The sequence below is a fragment of the Centruroides vittatus genome, unplaced genomic scaffold, assembly GCF_030686945.1.
Source record: "Centruroides vittatus isolate TY-2023 unplaced genomic scaffold, ASM3068694v2 contig_357, whole genome shotgun sequence".
Lineage (NCBI taxonomy): Eukaryota > Metazoa > Arthropoda > Arachnida > Scorpiones > Buthidae > Centruroides > Centruroides vittatus.
In genome coordinates, this window is record NW_027122180.1 from 1,399,844 (window position 1) to 1,419,989 (window position 20,146).

General features: G+C 28.7%; 1 protein-coding gene across 3 annotated transcripts in view; it reads left to right on the plus strand.

Annotated features, from left to right (window-relative positions):
* Positions 1-20,146, plus strand: part of LOC136974820 (neurobeachin-like protein 1) — a 179,853-nt gene that overhangs the window by 146,554 nt on the left and 13,153 nt on the right. For 2 of the 3 annotated variants that reach the window (XM_067269768.1, XM_067269769.1), the window contains exons 48-53: positions 7,487-7,596; positions 7,675-7,792; positions 10,421-10,518; positions 12,832-12,948; positions 14,188-14,393; positions 16,557-16,729. In XM_067269768.1, the coding sequence (XP_067125869.1) occupies positions 7,487-7,596; positions 7,675-7,792; positions 10,421-10,518; positions 12,832-12,948; positions 14,188-14,393; positions 16,557-16,729 (822 nt within the window). Of the gene's footprint in view, positions 1-7,486; positions 7,597-7,674; positions 7,793-10,420; positions 10,519-12,831; positions 12,949-14,187; positions 14,394-16,556; positions 16,730-20,146 lie in introns of those variants that run through there. The other variant, XM_067269770.1, reaches the window with a different exon arrangement.

A 20,146-nucleotide genomic window follows, 5' to 3' on the forward strand; every position in this document is an offset into this window, starting at 1 on the left:
ACAGCTCCCTCGTAAATAACATCTAAAGTCTTAGAAGCAAGTCCCCATCGTAGGGTCGCTATTCTATTTAACATGTGTAGCAGTTTCTCAGCCTTCCCCAACTGCACACGGATATGGGGCGACCAGCTAAGCTTGTCATGTAATGTAACTCCCAGGTATTTAATTGAATTTACATACTCCAAGACTTTCCCATTTAAAGTCAAAGGTGGTTTACTAATCTTACGCTTCCTCGTTACAAATAGCAATTTAGTCTTGTCAGTATTAAATTTTAATTTAGTTTCATTAGCCCAATTTTGAAGACTGGCTAGTATGGAACTAGCTTTCTTTTTAAGAGAATAAATATTTTGTCAGTCACTGTCACAAGCAGGTCATCGGCAAAGGCAAAGAGTTCACTACCGGCGGGAAGCTTGATCCTAAAAACAGTGTTCATTAAAATATTCCACTGGGCTGGGCCAGAAGCAGAACCCTGAGGAACACCCAGCGAAACATCCCTAGTGGATACTACAGTATTATACCTTAAAGATACCTTCCTGTCCTTAAAGTAACTTACCACAAGATTGTACAGATTCTTTGGTACTTCGGCAGTCCAAAGTTCGCGTAGAATGAAGATGGGCCAGGCGGTGTCAAATGCCGAGGAAATGTCCAGAGAGATTACAATGCATATTTTTTTGTTACTTAAGGCATGCTGCATAATATCCCTAACTTTAATCAGGGGGTCAACAGTACTCATCTGAGGAGTGAAGCCAAATTGGTTTTTATTTAGGAATTTTTTAAGATTTAAGTGGTAATTTATTCAGCTGATCATTAATTTTTCTAAAATTTTACCTAATACAGGGAGCAAACTAATTGGTCTAAAGGATTTCAGATTATCCAGAGTTTTGCCTGGTTTCGGAATGAGTTTCACCACTGCATGCTTCCATGCTGTGGGGAAGACACCAACAGCTAAACACATATTGTAAATATTAAGAAGGGAGTTGGGCGAGGTGCTAAAGGCATTTTTTATGATCTCTGCATTCAACCCATCCTGACCAGGCGCCTTCTTATTCTTTTGAGCCAAAATGATTTCTTTAATTTCTGAATTAACAAAGGGGTCAGATCATCGCCCATATGGTAAGGTTGCTGAATACAGTTCCTTATATCTCTGTGAGAATCACTATCATTATCAATATTATCAGTATGAAAGAAAGGATTTAAGAGCATATTGGCAATTTCTCTGTCATCGTACAGAGTCTTGCCTTGTACATTTTTTATAGTTAAATTGGAAGAACTAGTAATAAAGATCTTTAATAATTTATAAACGCTACCCCATGGATCAATGTTGCCCTTTTCTGTACAGAATCTCTTCCAGGATTCAGTTTTTGAAGACTTAATTAAATTTTGATAGCTCCATCTAGCTTCTAGATATCACTTCTTAAAATCTATACGATCTGGACCACAAGATCGCTGAAACCTACGCCTTAACCTATTAACATTTGCTCTGGAAACCATCAATTCACGACTCCACCAGGGAACAGAGTGCCTATACCATTTTTTGAGTGGAATACTTTTGTCAGCAGCTTTTTGAATAATTTCTATGTATTTTTGAATAATGTATTCCACTGGATGATTATGATGAATTAAATTATTAATCTCTGGAATATCTTCAGAGAATGTTTCACTAAAACTGCTCCAGCCAGCTTTATGGACATTGTAGTTTTTACTAAATGTCTTGCTAGTTTCTTGAGTCCTAGCTGTACATAATTCAATGTCAAATAATATATATCTATGGCCTGAAAGTGATTCAGCTAGCGAGACACTCCAATTTTTGATATTAATGCTACCTTTAGTTAAGGTCAAATCAATATAGCTTTCTCCCTGGTGGGAAGAGAATGTAGGCGGTCCCCCTAAATTATGTATGACTAAATCTAACTCGTATATTAGTTCAAGTATTCTCACTCCTCTTGGATTTTGAAGTTTGTCCAACCAGACAGGCGTCCTACGATTTGCATCAGTACCAATCACATAAGGAAATTTAAAGGCAGAGAAAAGCCTATGAATGACCAGAATCTGTTCATTAATATCACCAGATGGTTTTAAATAAGTAGAGTTTACAATAAATTTAGAAGTATTTGTACTAATTAAAACAGTGCTAGAAAACTCATTCGATAGCTCCTCGATAAGAGAGGACGAGATGCTTTTATTAAATACCAGCACTGCAGAGGCCAAACCTAGGCTATAGCAATTGATCCACCTTGGAATACCCAGTATCTGAGAGGAAGCATACGGATCTTGAATCAATGCTATATCGATCTTGTGGTCTAAGGCAAACTTAATTAAGTGATCTACAGCAGTAGAGCAGTGGTTGAGGTTAATCTGCACTATTTTTAGCTCCATTATTGCTTAGTGCTGTCAGTACTTAGTTTAATGTAATAGTTTAACACAGGGCAGCGATGGCTATGGGCCCCATGCCTGGGATCCACACGGTCCGCATCCTGGCTGCACCTCTTATTGTAACGCAGGCAGTTGATACACAGCATTTCATGAGGTTCCACATTACATTCTCTTGAGCAATGATTTGCTTCTGCACATTCAGTACAGCGAAGTTCACTGTGGCACATTTTAGTAGTATGCCCGTATTCCAAACACTTGCCACATCTTTTGTAGTAGTGAAAAGTATATACTTTCCTCTTCCTCCAGCCCATGCATAGAGTGTCACCCGCCTCCACAAACATCCTCCTGAGCTCAGGGGTGATGACAAACACCCACGACCGTATACCCCTCTCTTCCCTGCCCAGGAAGAAGACGTGCTTAATATGGTTCTCAGTGAGCATGTGAGCATTTTGTTTTAGGATGTATTCTTTCATCTTCTCTTCACTGATTCCCCAAGAAACCCCTGGGATAATAATCCTTGGGTCCCTTCGACTGGCAGCTCTTACTTTTACATTTCCCCTGCTCTTTAGAGTGTTTAGCAACTTAACTGTTCCTTCTTTATTGTTGCAATTTATAGCAAACCCTTTTTTAATTTTGCAGACACCCGCTACATCTATGCCCAAATTGGTGATGTCCACCTCCTCCTTAATTTTTCCAATAATTTCCTCGCTGTCAGCATTCTCATCTGGATAAACCAGTACAACTTTATCATTAGCAGGACGTGAGGGCCTCCTCACAACATCCACATAAGCACATTTGTTTCTTGTGGGACTTAAATTCCCCAAACCGTGGCCATTATTAACAGGTTGCTGGAGGGAGTTAATGTGGAGTTTTTGCTGTTGGATGACATTATTAAAGTTTTTCTCGAGCTTCTGCATCAGACTGCCTACACCAGCCAGACTCTGTATGGCTTTATCTTTGAGATCCGTCCACATGTTGTGGGTTGCCTCTAAACATTTTTTGATGATGGACAGCTTCTTCTTTATTTCCTCTCCTAGCCCCATGATCATATCTTGAGACTCAGCCATGTTAACACAAATCAGCAAAACTTCTTAACAGAATGAGCAGACAATTGGGATGTCAAGAAAGATCCAGAAAAAATGCTTGAACTAGAGTTCGCTGAATGGCTTGGCAGTGCGGTTGGCTAGATAAAGACAGACAACTAGATAACGCTGAAAGGAAAATAGATACACCAATCACCTAATGAGTCACGTGTACTGAGACAACTGGCTTTGTCCTTCCGCTACAACAGTTACCCTTATTGCGTTGTAAATAATGGCTCGACTTTCACGAAAAATAATATATACAGTCGTGTCAATGTACACAGTCTACAAGCTACAGTTGAGCTCGATTGCGATAATATGAGGCCCACGATTAACACAATTATGGCCAAGTAGGCTGGTTGGCGTAACGGCACGAAAACAGTCTATAAATGTACAGTAATAGCACAGTGTATAGAGCTTCAGCTGATCCCAGTAATACCCCACACAAAAGGGCCTTCACAGTAGAAGCGAAGAATGCGACCACGTGGTTCTAAGAGAACAATGGTCTTTGTTCTGGTACTCCTAGTTGAAGCGTGTAACACTGTACAAAAGCGCTTGATTGATATAACATTTGATAAGATCACTTATGGTGTACTCTACTAAGCTCTCGTGCCGGCGAAAATCCTTACTCCTACGCTCAAAGCCCGCAATAAGCCCAAAGCCTACTAAAATGTCTTTGTTATAGTTCCTTATAAATGGCATGACACATAAAACACATATCAGATGAAGGCTCTCGTTGAGACAAGTCGAACGATATATATGTTCCACCCATAAATCCAAAATCGCCGCCGAAAAACGATCAAAAGCAGGAGCACATGTACCTACGTGCCTGCTCAAACTGAGTCTGTGCATATGGGGTAGTACATATTGTTGTAAAAAAATTCTTTTTATGTATGAAAAACATCAAAACTGCTGAAAGAAATAGGTTGAGTGATTCCCATTTAACTAATATTTGTACAATTAAAACTAGTACCATAAAAGCAGATATTGACTATATTATAAAAAGAAAGCAATGTAAAAAATCTCATTGAATTTATTTTTATTTTGTGTGAGTATAACTTCTTTTTTTACAAAAAGATATAAAAAATATACATATATAATTACAAAAAGTACTGTACCTGTTATTAAAATTTGATATTCACATTTTGAACTTTTTAAAAACATATATTTAAATTATCTTTGTGGTCTGCTGAATATACCTAAAATTCCAATTTGGCCCATTAAGAAAAAAGGTTGGACAACCCTGGTTTAGATCAAAGTTCTTCCATACTATAAAAGAACAATGGGCTAAGAACAACTCTAATGTGGTCAATAAGGCTTTGCTTTTACAGTAAGTACAAAAGGCTTTGCTAATGCACATCTGCATGTTTATACAATATGCAGATGTGCATTAGCAAATTTGTCAAGCGTTGTGCAACCAAATGAGAATGTGTGTCAAGAACAGGTGATGATGTTTTTCGCTCTTGTTAAGTACGTGTGTCATCATCATAGGATATATGATTATAAACTTGATGTAATGCATTGATTGATTAATAGAAATAAAATTGAAGATGCCACAAATATTTTTAGCAGCAGGCATTAATTAATGAACTTTTTGGTGTCTAAAAATGCAAAGTTTATTTACATTATCATACAATTTTTTTCTGAAAAATTATTTAAGAAATGCACCAATATTTTGCAAAAAGAAACTTTTTTAAAATTTTGACATTTTCATTGTTATTTTTTTTGTTTTTTGTCAACATGTTTTTTAAAATATATTTTGATGATAATATTTTTTTTTATAATAAATACAATTCAGAAAAGATTTTAAAATGTTGTTTATTAGTTTGTAAATTTTCCTTGTAGGGAATGAGTGAATATTTTGTTTTAATTTGAACCAACACAAAATTTCCCCATTAAATATTGTCAAAAAGTGTTTTGAAATAAATGAATTTTTTTCAGTTTTTTTTTTAAAACTCCATTTCAGTTGTGGGTTTTTTGTAAAAATCAAAATTGTAGTTATATAACTAAGACAGACATATCCTTACTACAAAGCACTTGTTGCACTGCTGCTTAAGTAGGCAGCAATGCAACAAATGATTGAACTGATCAGAAACAAAGTAAACAACATTTCAATTTTACTTTTAAAACAAGATTTCTGCATTTTGGCAAATTTCCCAATTTATGTCTATAAGCTTATCTGAGACACTACCTCATTTTTTGTAGCTGTTGTTATAATATTTTTTATATTTATTAAATTGATATTAAATTTAACACAAGATGGAACAGAACCTAAAGCCTATCTCCAGGCTGAATTACTTAGCATTTAATTACTGATAGTAACAGTAATATAGCCTTATGTAATCTGGCAATTGTTTGGTTTTAATATAACTATTGGGCTTCTAGATTTGTATATATGTTAGGCTCAAAGAACAAAAACACTCATTGAGTGAAAAAAACATCCACAACATGTAGTTTTTTTAAATCATCCAAAATGTGTTGTGACTAACTCAAAAAGACCACAAAATGAAATTTGTGTCATGGCTTTTGTGATATTTGACCACTACACCCATTGTGGTGATTAAGAAAAGCCATAACATGTTCTGAACTTTAGCTGATATGACACAAAGTGGTTTGTAACTTTAAAATATGTGTTCTAGCCTCGAAACATTTTTATTTGCAATTTTTAATGCTGAACAACATTAGTTCTGCAAGTTTTCCTAGAAATTTAATTTTCAAACTTAAAAAAGTTTCTAAGAAATAAAATGTATAGAGAAAAATACACATTTGATTGTTTTTGTTTTGCTTAAAAATGCTAAAGGTCAAACTACATTTTTATTTGAGCACTGATGATAAAAAAAAAATGCAAATTTTGCTCAAAGAACATAAAATACAACTCAAAATGTCACAGTAATAGTTCTTGTAAAAATAAGTAACTCTACAACATTTTTGATTCTCATAAAAAAGACTGATTTTATTAATAAAAGTTCTTGACAAAGTAATTATTTTTAGTAAATTAGTTGTTTCAAAATGTTGACATCTTGAGCACTGCAACAGATTTTCACGAATGATTAAATGTTATTGAAAAGTAACCAAGTTACATTTCTGTATTATTCTGGTGAATAATTTTGTTACCTACTTATATAAGATAATTGAAGATACATAAAACTTTCTTTTTCATTATGATTTATTTTCTTATCATCATCTCGTTTTAATTAACATCCAGAACTTGTGGTGGTTTTTAACCACAATAAATCCATTGCACAGTAGTTTTTAACTTTAGCAGCTGATTTTTATGTCATTGTGTAGAGTACATCAAGCACCTACTGGTACATGTAGTTTGACCTTTAACGCTTTTAAGCAAAACAAAAAATTTCTAAGAAATAAAATGTATGGAGAAAAATACACATTTGGCTTTTATAAGTATGAAAATTAAATTTCTAGGAAAACTTACAGAACTAATGTTGTTCAGCATTAAAAATTGTAAATAAAAATGTTTCGAGGCTAGAACATATATTTTAAAGTTACAAACCACTGTGCGTCGTATCATCCTCTGTTGTGGTTGTATCAGTTAACGTTCAGAACATGTAGTGGTCAAATATCATGAAAGCCACAACACAAATTTCATTTTGTGGTCTTTTGAATTAGTCACAACACATTTTGGATTATTTAAAGAAACTACAACAGGTTGTGGATGTTTTTTTCACTCAATGATTGTTTTTGTTCTTTGAGCTTAATATATATACACCATGCTGTTGGATTCAAGTCTTACTATGGGCTGATTCTTTTCTTCCAAAACCATCTAAATTAATTAATAAATATCAATTATAATTATTAAATCTAATGAGGTGGCACCTAATACCTACCTGTAGATCAAATTACTTAGCATTTAATTATTAATAGTATCAGTAATACTGTATAGTCTGATCTAATATGGCAATTTTTTGACTTTAATGTAATTCTCAGGTTTATAGATGTTTATATTTGTATAAGTATTAGTTTAAGATAAAAATTTTAAATTGAGCACAACTTCAAGTTATATGATTTAATTTCAGGATTTGATCTTGGAAAGTTACAGGGAACGAAGGAAAAAGTTAATCATGTTAAACTACCTCCTTGGGCAAAATCTCCTGAAGATTTTATCTATAAACATCGGAAAGCACTGGTTAGTTATATACAGTATTTTTGTATTCTTCTTATTTGTATTTTATTATCATTAAAATTTATTTAAATACTTATTTAGGAATCAGAATATGTTTCAGGACACTTACATGAATGGATTGATCTTATATTTGGATATAAACAAAAAGGACCTGCTGCTGTAGATGCATTGAATATGTTCTATTATGTTTCCTATGAAGGTAAACAAATTAAATTTAATCAAATATAGAGTAATTTTATCTTGTCAATAATTTTTATACAAAAAGAAATGACTTCATACATTTAGAAAAAATAAACTAGAAAAAATTTGCTTTAATGGAGTTTAAAATCAAATTAAAAGATAAATACAGTAACAAGAGTTATAATGCTTTGGACATCATTTAAGAATGTTTAAAGAATTAAAAAATATTTACTATAGTAACATATAATGAGTAACATTTTCTTTTCCATAGGAATATAAACATATTATTTGATATTAAGGAATCTAAAGTACAAATTTTAGAATAAACACACAAACAATAAAATTAAGTTAATGTTATATTAATTAGAATAATAAAATATATAGAATTTTAAAAAAATTGTTATGGATGTGAAAACAAGCAAATTTCTTATTAAGATTGAGGCTTATTCACAAATAATGTGACACTATAGTAAATATTCTTTAATTATGTGATTGTATCCAAATAGTGTGCTGCATTATTTGTGAATAAGCTTCAACCTTAATAACAAGTACAGTAAGATTCTGCTTAATGGAGGATATGCTCTAAATGACAAAGTGCTAAATGAAACAGTGTTAAATGAGGTCATTTTAACACAGAGTAAATAGGTAAAGGAAAATGTGTGCCCAAAAATAAACAGATTTTACTTTAATTTTAAGTTATATTATTATGTAAATTAATATAAAAAATATGTTAAATAACACAAACATATGCACACAGAAATGTAAAGTTTATTTTTTGTGATGAAGGTCCTGACTCTTGTGAAATTCTTGATTTTTTTTACAATGAAGTTGTCTCGTGTTCATTTGTTGCTTTTCTTTCTTTTCTTAAGCAAATGTCAGTAGCAAGAGATTGCATTCAAAATACCTTGTCTCGCTTTTACACTCCTTTTCAAAATCTAGATCATTCACTACAACAATTTTGGTTATCATTACCAAACTTACTAAGGAAATCAGTAGAGAAATTCTTTGGGTTCTTCATTTTCAGAATCACTATTTTCCAGTTCTATATGAATCCCATGTTCTACCAGTTCTTGAAGGTCATCATTGGTAAGGCTCTTACCAGAAACCTGCAGTAACTCCTCAGTATCGTGCTGTATCGATTAAGTTGATAATTTGGTCAACCTAACAATACAGTGATAGGCCCTTCCCATTGAGAATCCTTGGATACCTCCAGCCATAACTTCTTCCACACTTCATTCGTGCATTTATCAGTTAATTCTTGTCAAGCAAAGTCAATATTGTCTATGGCATCCATGATGTTATATTTTTTTCCAAAATTGCACAAAAAACAAACATAGATTTAAGGAAAGTGCAGCACTATGATGAATTGCCACCTTTTGCTTATTGGTTCATGTTTGGGAATAATCGTATTATATACAAATCAATGAAATGCGTGATAATTTGAATCAGGGTAAATTTTGAGCTTTTTTTTTTTTTTTTTTAAGGCTTCGAGCAGACTGCATTATAATGAATCAGTGTTAAGTGGGGTCTTACTGTGTGTACAGTTTTTGATACTTATTAAAACAAATTTCTCATTATGAAATCATGTACAATTTTTTTAGAATTAAATTACCATTACATAAAATTATATAACAAAGTATTAAATTTAAAATTGTGAATATCTTAAAGCTCAACTTCATGGAGATTAGCCATCTTCAAAGAAGAGAGAGAGAGAGAAAATCTGAATCCTTGCAATTGATTATATCATACTTAAAGCTTCTTCCACAGATCCAAACCAACTCAGTTTAAATGTTATCATGCAGTCTTAAATATTCTTACACTTGAATCTAGTTATGTAATCAATTCTTTTAATTATTATTCTTATCAAAGATATCTTGAACATGATCTTTTCTTACATTTATTGTCTCTAATAAGTTCTGAAATTCTTATGTTCATTTCTCTCTTCATTACATTGATGTATTTCAGGTCATTGCCACAAGATTCATTCTTAATTAGCGTTCTCTAAATCTCAATATGTATCAAGCAATCATTTCTTCTTCTTCTTATTATTATTATTATTATTATTATTATTATTCTATATGAAATTTTCTCTGTTATTTTGGGTCCTTCTCCTCTTTTTCTCTTGCTCATCTTTTGATAATGCTAAGTTCTACATCCAATAGATGAATTCTGGTTGTTAGGTTCCTGGTGACACATTCAGAAGATCTCTGTCATCAGTGTCATTGCTGGATAAGGAAGCAAGTCTGTAGTAAAAGATATAATCATATCCTTTTTAGATTTTTTACTCTAAAAACTTTTTGTCTCCTGGCTCTCACATGTGTAACTGATAGTTTACTATTAATAGTTTATCATGATAGGTTACTGATGTAGTTTATTAATCATGTAAATTACTTTCTTTTTACTCTTACATTCAACTTTATCTTCTTTTGATAGTTTACAAAATATATACACTGAAACAAGTTAATTCAATCATTTTTTCTGATATAATTTTTATGCTTTAAAAAGTTTTAAGTTTAAAAACAATTTTAGACAATACAAGCAAATACAGATCTTTTTGTCTTATTGTATTTATTAATTTGCAATATTACTTACGTACATTTAAGTAATAAATATTTTTCATTTCTAATAGAATTATTATTGTTATTAGGTGCTGTAGATCTGGATGCAATTCAAGATCCAGTGGAGCGTGCTGCTACAGAGGGCATGATTAACAATTTCGGACAAACTCCTTGTCAACTTTTTAAAGTAATTAATAATAATTCATTTTTAAATAATGCATACAAAGATATTAATTTAATAAAAATAGAAAATTTAGTAATGAGTATCCATTAAAACTAGTTCATACAGTAAATATGCAACAATTTGTACAAAGGAAAAACTCATGATGATATATTATGATTTTAAAATAGATTTAAATGAAGTTTCTTAAAACTGACATATGTCACAAAAACCCAGTTATTTTGTTTATGTATTATATTGGTTGAATCAGTATTAACAACTTTATTGTAGTGATTAAAAATAATCTTATATGAGAAAAACACATGAGAGCATGTTCTCATCAAACTGATCACTCAGAAGACAATTCTTAAAAAATCTACTTTTATTAATTATATATTTCGAGTCAAACACTTATCTGACTCCTCTTCAGACTGCAAAAATGATAAAGAATTTTTATATAAATAACATAACTTACAAATACATTACAATTATTATTACATAACTTACTTTGGTATATTTGTTATTTGTTTGCACAAACCAAATATTATAATTGTTATCCATATATGGCTTTTGTTGGACCTTATTTAAAAAAAATAAAATTCTTACATTCATTATGAAAAGTTTTAAAAAATTTCAGAATCAACTTACATTTAATTTTAATAGTTTAAAATTTCTACATTTCAGTTAATTGGTCAGTTTTATAAACTTACAACTTTGCTTTAACATTATCTACTGTTGGTGATTTACATTTACTGTTAATGACATCATACCATATTTTTCATCTTTAATCCATTATTTAAATTTTTCTGTTTATAGCATTAAAAATGCTAATGGCTTGATTAGAAGACTAAATAAAATGGTATTTGAATACTCATATGAAATGATGAGCCTTGATATTAAAAATATGTACCCACCTGTATGTTGGACAACAATAAGTAGTTTTTAAAACAGAAAAAATACCAGATTGGATAATAAAATCAAATATATATATAAAAATAATTACTTTAAATTAGAAAACAAATTTTATAGACAAACAGATGGAATCAATATGGGATCAGTGATTAGACCTGAATTAGTTGAATTGGTGATAAATGATATTGATAAAAGAAATTTCAGGAATAATTTTTTATGTAAGATATTTTGATGACATTTTTAATGTATGATACAAACAAAGTAAAGACTATAAGGAGATAGTAATTATTAAATATAACTCAAATTCAAATTTAATATTTTTATTACAATTATTTGCTATTTTTACTATTTTTATTTTCTTCTATCTATAAAAAGGTTTAAAAATAGATTGTTACAAAAAATTTGAAAAAGCATATAACATAAAAAAAAGATGATTAATTACCATTCATGCTATCAGCATATATTAAAAAGAATAATTTTATTATTAAGATAAGAAAATATAGACTAGAACAATAGAAATTAATGATATAAATGTCAAATTAGAAAAAACTTTTCAATTTTCATGAAGTATGAATCAGTCTTTAGTTTATTTTTCATTTTGAGACATTAATGCCATTAAAGTTAAAAATAAACAAATTTACCAGTTATTTTATAGTGTGTGTATTACCTGTTATAATGGAATTTAATTGTTCTGCTACACTATTAGCAGTTAGGATCAATTGTTTGGACTGAAAAATAACTTTTGACCCATTAGTTTTGGCATTAAAAATTCAGGAACTGACTGTACAATAATGTTTACTTACATAAATAGACTGTGTAAAGAAATATAGTCATGCTATGAAAAATACAGTATGATATTTTCAAATAACAATAATTATATTGATGTTTTAGTAATTTGGATTTTGTCTGGAATGCTTCTAAAAGAATAAATTGATTTTTTCATGCAATAACTGTGTAGATAATGATTTATGCTTGTGAACATTTTTTGTTTATAAATAAAATTATTTTTTAATTTTTGTTTCACATAATGTTTTAAATTAAAACTACAATTTAATTACCTTTACTTTTTTGTGACGTTTAAGCTTTCATTCCATTGCAAAAAATACTCTCATAAAATGGAAGTATTATATTTAAGTTTTCTTAATCACAATAAACATTCCAGTGTCTGTTTATTGAGAAAATATTATGATAGTTATGTTTAAACTATAATGAGATGACATAAACTAGAGAATGACTTAACAGCAGATTCACATTAAATTGTCTAAATTGCAAAATGATTAAAACTTCAAACCTGAAAATAATAGGCAAAGTTCAGAACAGTTTAGTAGAGATGTCATCAATAGTTTTATAATTACTTTCAGAAATTTTTTAATATAATTGTAATATTTAATAAATTTGAATTTTAAAATTTATATTCTAATTTTATAGGAACCACATCCAAGAAGAATGTCATTTGAAGAAGCAACTTTACGAATGACAAAATCAGACACCAAACCACCAAATTTATTTCACTTTCTTCAGAAATTGAAAGCATTTTTTGTTGAGGTTAACTTAATTCTGTATTATTTTCATGTGTAAATTTTATTCTTTATTTTTCCTTAAATCAGATAAGTGTAGTGGCATAATATAAAATTTAGTTATGTAAGCTTTTTTAATTTTTAATATTTTATTATAAATTAATGCAAAAAAGACTAACATATTTCATTAAATTTTTTGTGTAAGTTAAAAATTTTAAGAGAAATGAATTACAGTCATTCCTTGACTTATAATGGGTTACATTCTGAAAAACACATCAAAAATAAAGATAAATAAAAAAGAAAAAAAGGATATATGCAATATTATACAGTATGGTGAATATTGTACAGTACATAACATGAGTTTGGGCTATCATTGATTGATTGATTGTCCAAACTCATGACAGTTATTGTCATGCTTAGACATTATCTGAAGTTTCTCATTGAGACACAGTGAGACATTTTGCAGACATAATGAGTTTACTGTAAAATATGAGCAGATGTAAGATGGTATATATAAAAAATGTTTCAAGAAAGATCATTAATGCATCAGTAGAGCAGCTTGAATTCAAATTCTAAACATTTTCCCGCACTTCCGCTTCACTTGCATCAGTCATCATATGTTGAAACATCATAAGTCAAGGAATGTCTGTATTTGAAAATTGATAAGAGATTTGAGCTCCTTAGTATTTAATATCAGTATCCATGTCAGTATTAATAAAAAAATTAAATATTTTTTTTTAAATTTTATTATAGGAGATAAATGCCCTATTTTTATTAATTAAGACTGAAAATGTAATCATTTCATTCTGATAATTAAAGTTTCATTTCGTGATTACTCATATAGTTTAGTTTGAACTACATTTTTTATTAGAAAACAGAAGTAATTTTAAAATCACTGAATTTAAAATTTAATTTTGAAATAATTTTATTTTATTAGTATTTTCAAATTTTTAATTTATTATAAATAAACTGATAACTCATGTATTTTATGAATTTTGAATGTTTATATAATTTATTATCTTTCATTATTATTATTATTATTATTATTAATGTCTGTGTAAATAATCTGTCTGTGCCAAGAGCTTGCAACTAGAAGTGATGTGTTGTATAGATTTCTGGCATGATGTGACATTTTCTGCATGTTATTATTACATATTATTACAGTATTATGGATTGCAGAAAATAAAACTAATAAAATCATTCTATATTTATAATTATTTCATAATACATTTTTTATTAATCTTAGTGAATAAAATTTTTATTGCAGGCTGCAGTTGGTTCTAGTCCCATTTGTTTTGTATATATTCCAAGAAGCCCAACTCGATCTTTTATTCAACATGGTATGCTAGAACCACTAGTGACTGTTAGTCAAAATGGCATAATTGGAGTCCATGGCTGGCTACCTTATGATCGAGCTCGAACTATTCCTAATTATTATACATTTGAAAAAGATCCTACCTCTTCAAGCAATAAGTAAATATTTAATAACAATATAAGCTCTGAAATTTTCAATTAAATAAATGTTTTGTATACAAGTAAGGACTGATGGACTATCACTATTATGACAAATTAAATGACTTTCAAGTTTCAATATTTTCCAAAATATTGTTTTTATTTGTACAATTAAATGATTGAATTAGATGAGAGAAAAAGATACAAAAAGGATTTTATTTATTGACATTTATGGCTTTCAAATAATTTATTACCAATTGATTCTAATTTAATTTGTATAAAAATTAAAAAGTTTTTATGAATGATTAAGAACTATTCTTTTCATATTTATGGAAAGATAGGATAGACAAAATTATTTTTTAAACTTCTACTGATAGTGTTGTTTATTTTTGCCATTTTAATTCAAACTTTTTAATATTGTACAAAGATAAAACTGTATAAATCCGATAGTTATATTAAAACCAAATGATTTCTGGATTAGATCAGACTGTATTACGGCTGCTATCAATAATTAAAAGCTTAAGTAATTTGCCTTATAGGTAGGCATTAGGTTCCATCTCATTAAATTTAATAATTATAATTAAATATAAAATTTAATAAGAGATGGCACCTAATTCCTAACTGTAGACCAAATTATTTATCTTTTAATAATTAATAGCAGCAGCAATATAGCCTAATCTAATCTGGCCAATCATTTGTTTTTAATGTTGATGTAGTAATATACAATCAAGTAAGCTCAATTGTTCATTCTAGCTAACTAAATTTGTTTGTATTAAATCATAATTATTAATAAAATTAACATTATATCGTACAGAGATTGAAATACATAAATAAATTTTATCTAGAAAGCAATCTAATTAAATTTTGAAATAATAATATAAAACTTGTTTTAAACTTGAATAATGTTTGTCATAATTTTATTCCTCAACATAAAAGTTAGTTATAAAGATCTAAACTGCTATTGTTTTTGCCATTTATCATTACAATGACAACAGAATGAGAGAACTTCTAGATTTTTAGAATATTTTGTTTTATTCATATAAATATTTCTAGTTTTGAAAATTTATTATATAGTAATTTTGCATTTCAAACCGAAAGCACCTGTACTGATTATTAATCCACTTAAAGAATGATATAACCATTGTTTATTGGTGTTAAATGGTTTTTATTATTTACCATCACAAGCACTTTCAACATTTTATAAATATTATCTTCGGGCAAAGAAGTGAATGTAATTTAGGAACATTAGAATAAAATTAAATACAAACATTAACTATTTGAAAAAGAAATATAAATACAAAGTTTTGAAAAATGCAAACTTACATTTAAAATGAACTTAGGCATGAGAATAGCACATGTGGAAAGACATTTTATGAAGCACTTTACAACTTGTAAAGTATATTCCCATTTCCTTCAATATATCTGCTGCTATTCATTTTTAGTGTTAATATCTTTCCATGTATCTGCCAACTAATGCCTAAGTTCACTTTAAATGTAATTTTGCATTTTTCAAAAATTTGTATTTATTAATATATTCTTTTTTTCAAATAGTTAATGTTTGTATGTAAATTTTATTCTGATGTCCCTAAATTTCATTCTCTTTTGCATGAAAATGGCATTATAAAATGTTGAAAATGCTTGTGATGATGATATAAGTAATAAAAGACAAAATAACCGCTGTCTATTGGCATTAAACAATTTTTAAGTGGATAATATTTGGCATGGTTAACCTAGTCATTACTTTTATTATAGTCATCAGTAATTGATAATTTGAAAATTACAATATTGTTACTAATAGAAATGAGCACAGTGAAGTCATTATTAATTAAGTCACTTTAAAGAAGAGTTAATATTAATCAACATTTAATAATTATGAATTTTTTTTATAAAATTCCTAATTCAGTGATAATTCAGTTATATAATTTTGGCATAAGTAAATTTTATCTGATTAAATCCAAAGTTTTGAACATAATTTCATTGTTAATTTATATCTGAATATTATGAAGTAAAATTAATTGAACATTAAAATTTATTGAAGGAATAAACTAATTTAAAATAACACAAGTTATTTTTTTTATAAAAAAAAGTATACTAATGAACATGTTTTATATATTTGATATTTTCAATAGTTATTCAGATATTTAATTTTAAACAATTTATCAATTTATTTATATTTTATTACAGAAATCTGAAAAGGATTACTGGATCTTTTCAACCTGGACTTGAAATAACAAATCAACTATATGTTGTTACAGATGATGCCAAATTCTTATTTTGTGGTGGATTATGGGATAATAGTTTTTGTATTTATAGTTTGCCTAAAGTTAAATTAATTGCTCGTGTCACAAAACATTTAGGTAAATTAATTTCTTTGTTAGATGTAGGGATTAAATTATGTATTATATTAAAATTTTAAAAGAATTATTATATTACTAAGCAATACTTTAATTAAACTCCAGCTAACATTTTTGGACATTTTTAAAGGCTATGATCAGGAACATCATTACATGGTCAAAAAGGAATACCTGTCCAATGACTGTATACACTAAGGAAGATGATGTATCAGTAAAATCAGATGAGACAGGAATCATCAGACCCCTAAAAGGGAGATTCAATCTAAAGTATATGCGTGTAATCTTTAGAAATGTATAAATCAAAAAGAAAAGGAAGATCAGAACAGGTACATTGTGTTCAAAGCCTGGAGGTCTCTATATGAGATTCCTAAACAAGTTTAATTAAAAGGGTTGACTAGGTTGTCTATATTATTATAGACAACCTAGTCTACCCATTGGTGTAATTTTATTATTATATTATATTATGTTTGTTTGTACATTATTAATTTCATCTAATTACAAAGTTAAATCAAAGTGTTTTAAATTTACATCTATATTGTATTTGATGTTCCAATATATTTGAAAGATTATTTCAATTGTAACAATCTGATGATGGCCTTTAAAAAGAGCAAGAAACGTTAGCCAAAATTTAATTAAAGTATTGTTTGGTTTGATGATTTATGAGAAAGTTATTTTATAAGTGCAAGTCAGTAAGACAGTATTTGAATCAGTTTCATTAGTAAATATAAGTTACTGATATATATTTTTATTTTCTTTTTCTTATTTACTTATCATTAAGCCAGTTTATAGCATGGCTTTTCTCTAGCAGTTTTCTAAGTGAAAACTGCTAGAGAAATTGTTGAAAAAGTGGGTCATCTATTTTATGCTAAGAATGATGAATAAAATTTACATTACTATAGATTCATTTTAACAAAATATAATATTCAATTTCAAAATATTTCATTCCTGTTAAAAATCTAGGTTGAAACTTAGAAATTAAGTCTGGCAAACTGATGTGGCTCTTTTTTAAATTTAAAAACAACAGATTCAATGAATTTAGAATATTTTCAATGAAACAGTGAAAGCATATCTTTATTTTTTGGAGTGTCAATCTTATTAAAGCATAATGCATACTACATATTTGAATTTTATGTTAATAAAGTTTATAATGCTTAATTAAATAATATCTAATTTTTAAAATTGAAGACTATTTATAGTTAAAAAGATATATATATATATCTAATATCTGCTAAAATGCTTTGATATAAATAGAAAAGAAAAGTACTGCTATTTGAAAATAATGTAGAAAATAACATTATAGATCAGTAACTTTCACAGAAATTAAATTAAAACTTTCAAAAATTTATGTAACTTAAAATGTTTATATAACTCCTACTTTTGTTGACAATATAAATAATAAAATAAATAACTAAAAAGACAATATCTATGATTAAAACCAGAGGATTTACTATAATCAGTCATCTAATGTTATAAGAATTAGCATGTCTCAAACTACATAAGTTATAATACATTTATAAAACTTAACAATAAATGAAATTTTGATTATAATAGGTAATCAATATATTCAGGTAATCAGGCATTAAACTGTTTCTTTATGTTATCACCTTCAACACAAGAGTTATAACTTGCAATCACTATCAGTTTTAACCAATATTAAACATTAATTGTTTTAATTATTATTTGTTTACATTGCAATAGTTTAAATTGCTAATAACATTTTTGAAGAGGCAAAAACATGCCATTTGGTAGGTTAGTGATTCCTAACCTCGTGATCATGATCACATATAAAATTGTAATTACCAGTGATGATTGGGAACCACTGAAGATGATTTGGGAATTAGATATTAATGGAACTTAAAAAGAGAATCACAAAACATGCTAATTCAGTAGAAATAAATATATAACTATTATGCTTTGATGATATTTTAAACATAATTTCTTCTGAATTTATAATATTTTTGTATGTATTTATCTAGCAGATGAGCCCAGTGTTGCCCAGGCAAAGAGTAACAACAACAAAGATTAAGATTTTTAGATTATTTTGTACTTCTAACCCTTTATTATATTATATATTATAGTTTGACATTGGAGTTTTGCACAGTGAGATTTTGAGCCCACTGCTGTTTAATTTGTATGTTAACAGTCTGATAGCTTGACTTGCTAAATCTGGTTTACTTGGGATTTCTCTCTCTCTGATCAAGTTGAGATACATGTACTGTACTAATGTATGCTGATGACACTGCAATTTTGGCTAACACTTCAGAAACACTGTAATTCTAGAGGAATTTTGTTGTGACTATGGGTTAATTATAAATGTTTTAAAAACTAAGATAATAGTATTCAAGAAGAGAAGTCGAATGTCACCCAAAGAAAGATGGTTTCTTAACAATCAACCTTTACAAGTTGCTTCAAATTACATATACTTGGGAGTTTTATTTTCATCTTCTGGACAATTCTTACAGGCTAAAAATCACAGTATACATAAAGCTAAAATGGCACTGGATTCTATGTGGCTATTCTCTCAAGAGCAAAAATTAATTTTGTTTCTACTTATATTAAAATTATTCCATTCAATGATTTCTTCTGTATTACTCTATACCAATTTTTAAAATATATATATTTTAATTATATTCTTTTTTGTAAGAATTATATATAGTTTATTATTTTCTTAAATCTTTTTCCAATAGTTTGGCACTGTGTGTAAAGCCAGCAAATCGAATGTAGATAGAAATGATTTATAGAAATTCAGTCAATATTTTTGGGTGGGATATTTGACATTATTTAGGTTAGAAGTATGTGAACATAACTGCAGAGTTTTGTAGCTATAGGTTGAATGGCTTAGGAGTGTATAGCCAAACAAACAAACATCCTCTTATATATATATATATATATATATATAAGAGGATGTTTGTTTGTTGTATTGGATTGTACCATATATATATATGGTACAATCCAAAAGTTCGGGGACTGCAGTAATCTATGAAAACAAAAGCATGTATTTGAAGTTACAGCATATGAAATGGATTCTACCAAACCACCTCTACGTGTTCAGGTTAATTTCACCCATGTCATGTGATTAAACCACGAGCGCTGCTGTTTTTTTCTGGAGATAGTTACCTTTGTTCCGCGATGTAATAAAAGTGGAGTTTCAAGAACAACCTCCAACATTTCGATTTTGCCATGGTAGAATCACAGTACACCTTTCTTAGCAATTTTAAAGTCTCCGTAGGTGTTTTACCTAAATGCTGACAAAATTTAATGTTGGAGGTCGTTCTTGAAACTCCACTTTTATTACGTCGCAGAACAAAGGTAACTATCTTCGGAAAAAAACAGCAGTGTTTGCGGTTTAATCACATAACATGGGTGAAATTAACCTGAACACGTAGAGGTAGTTTGGTAGAAACCATTTCATACGCTGTA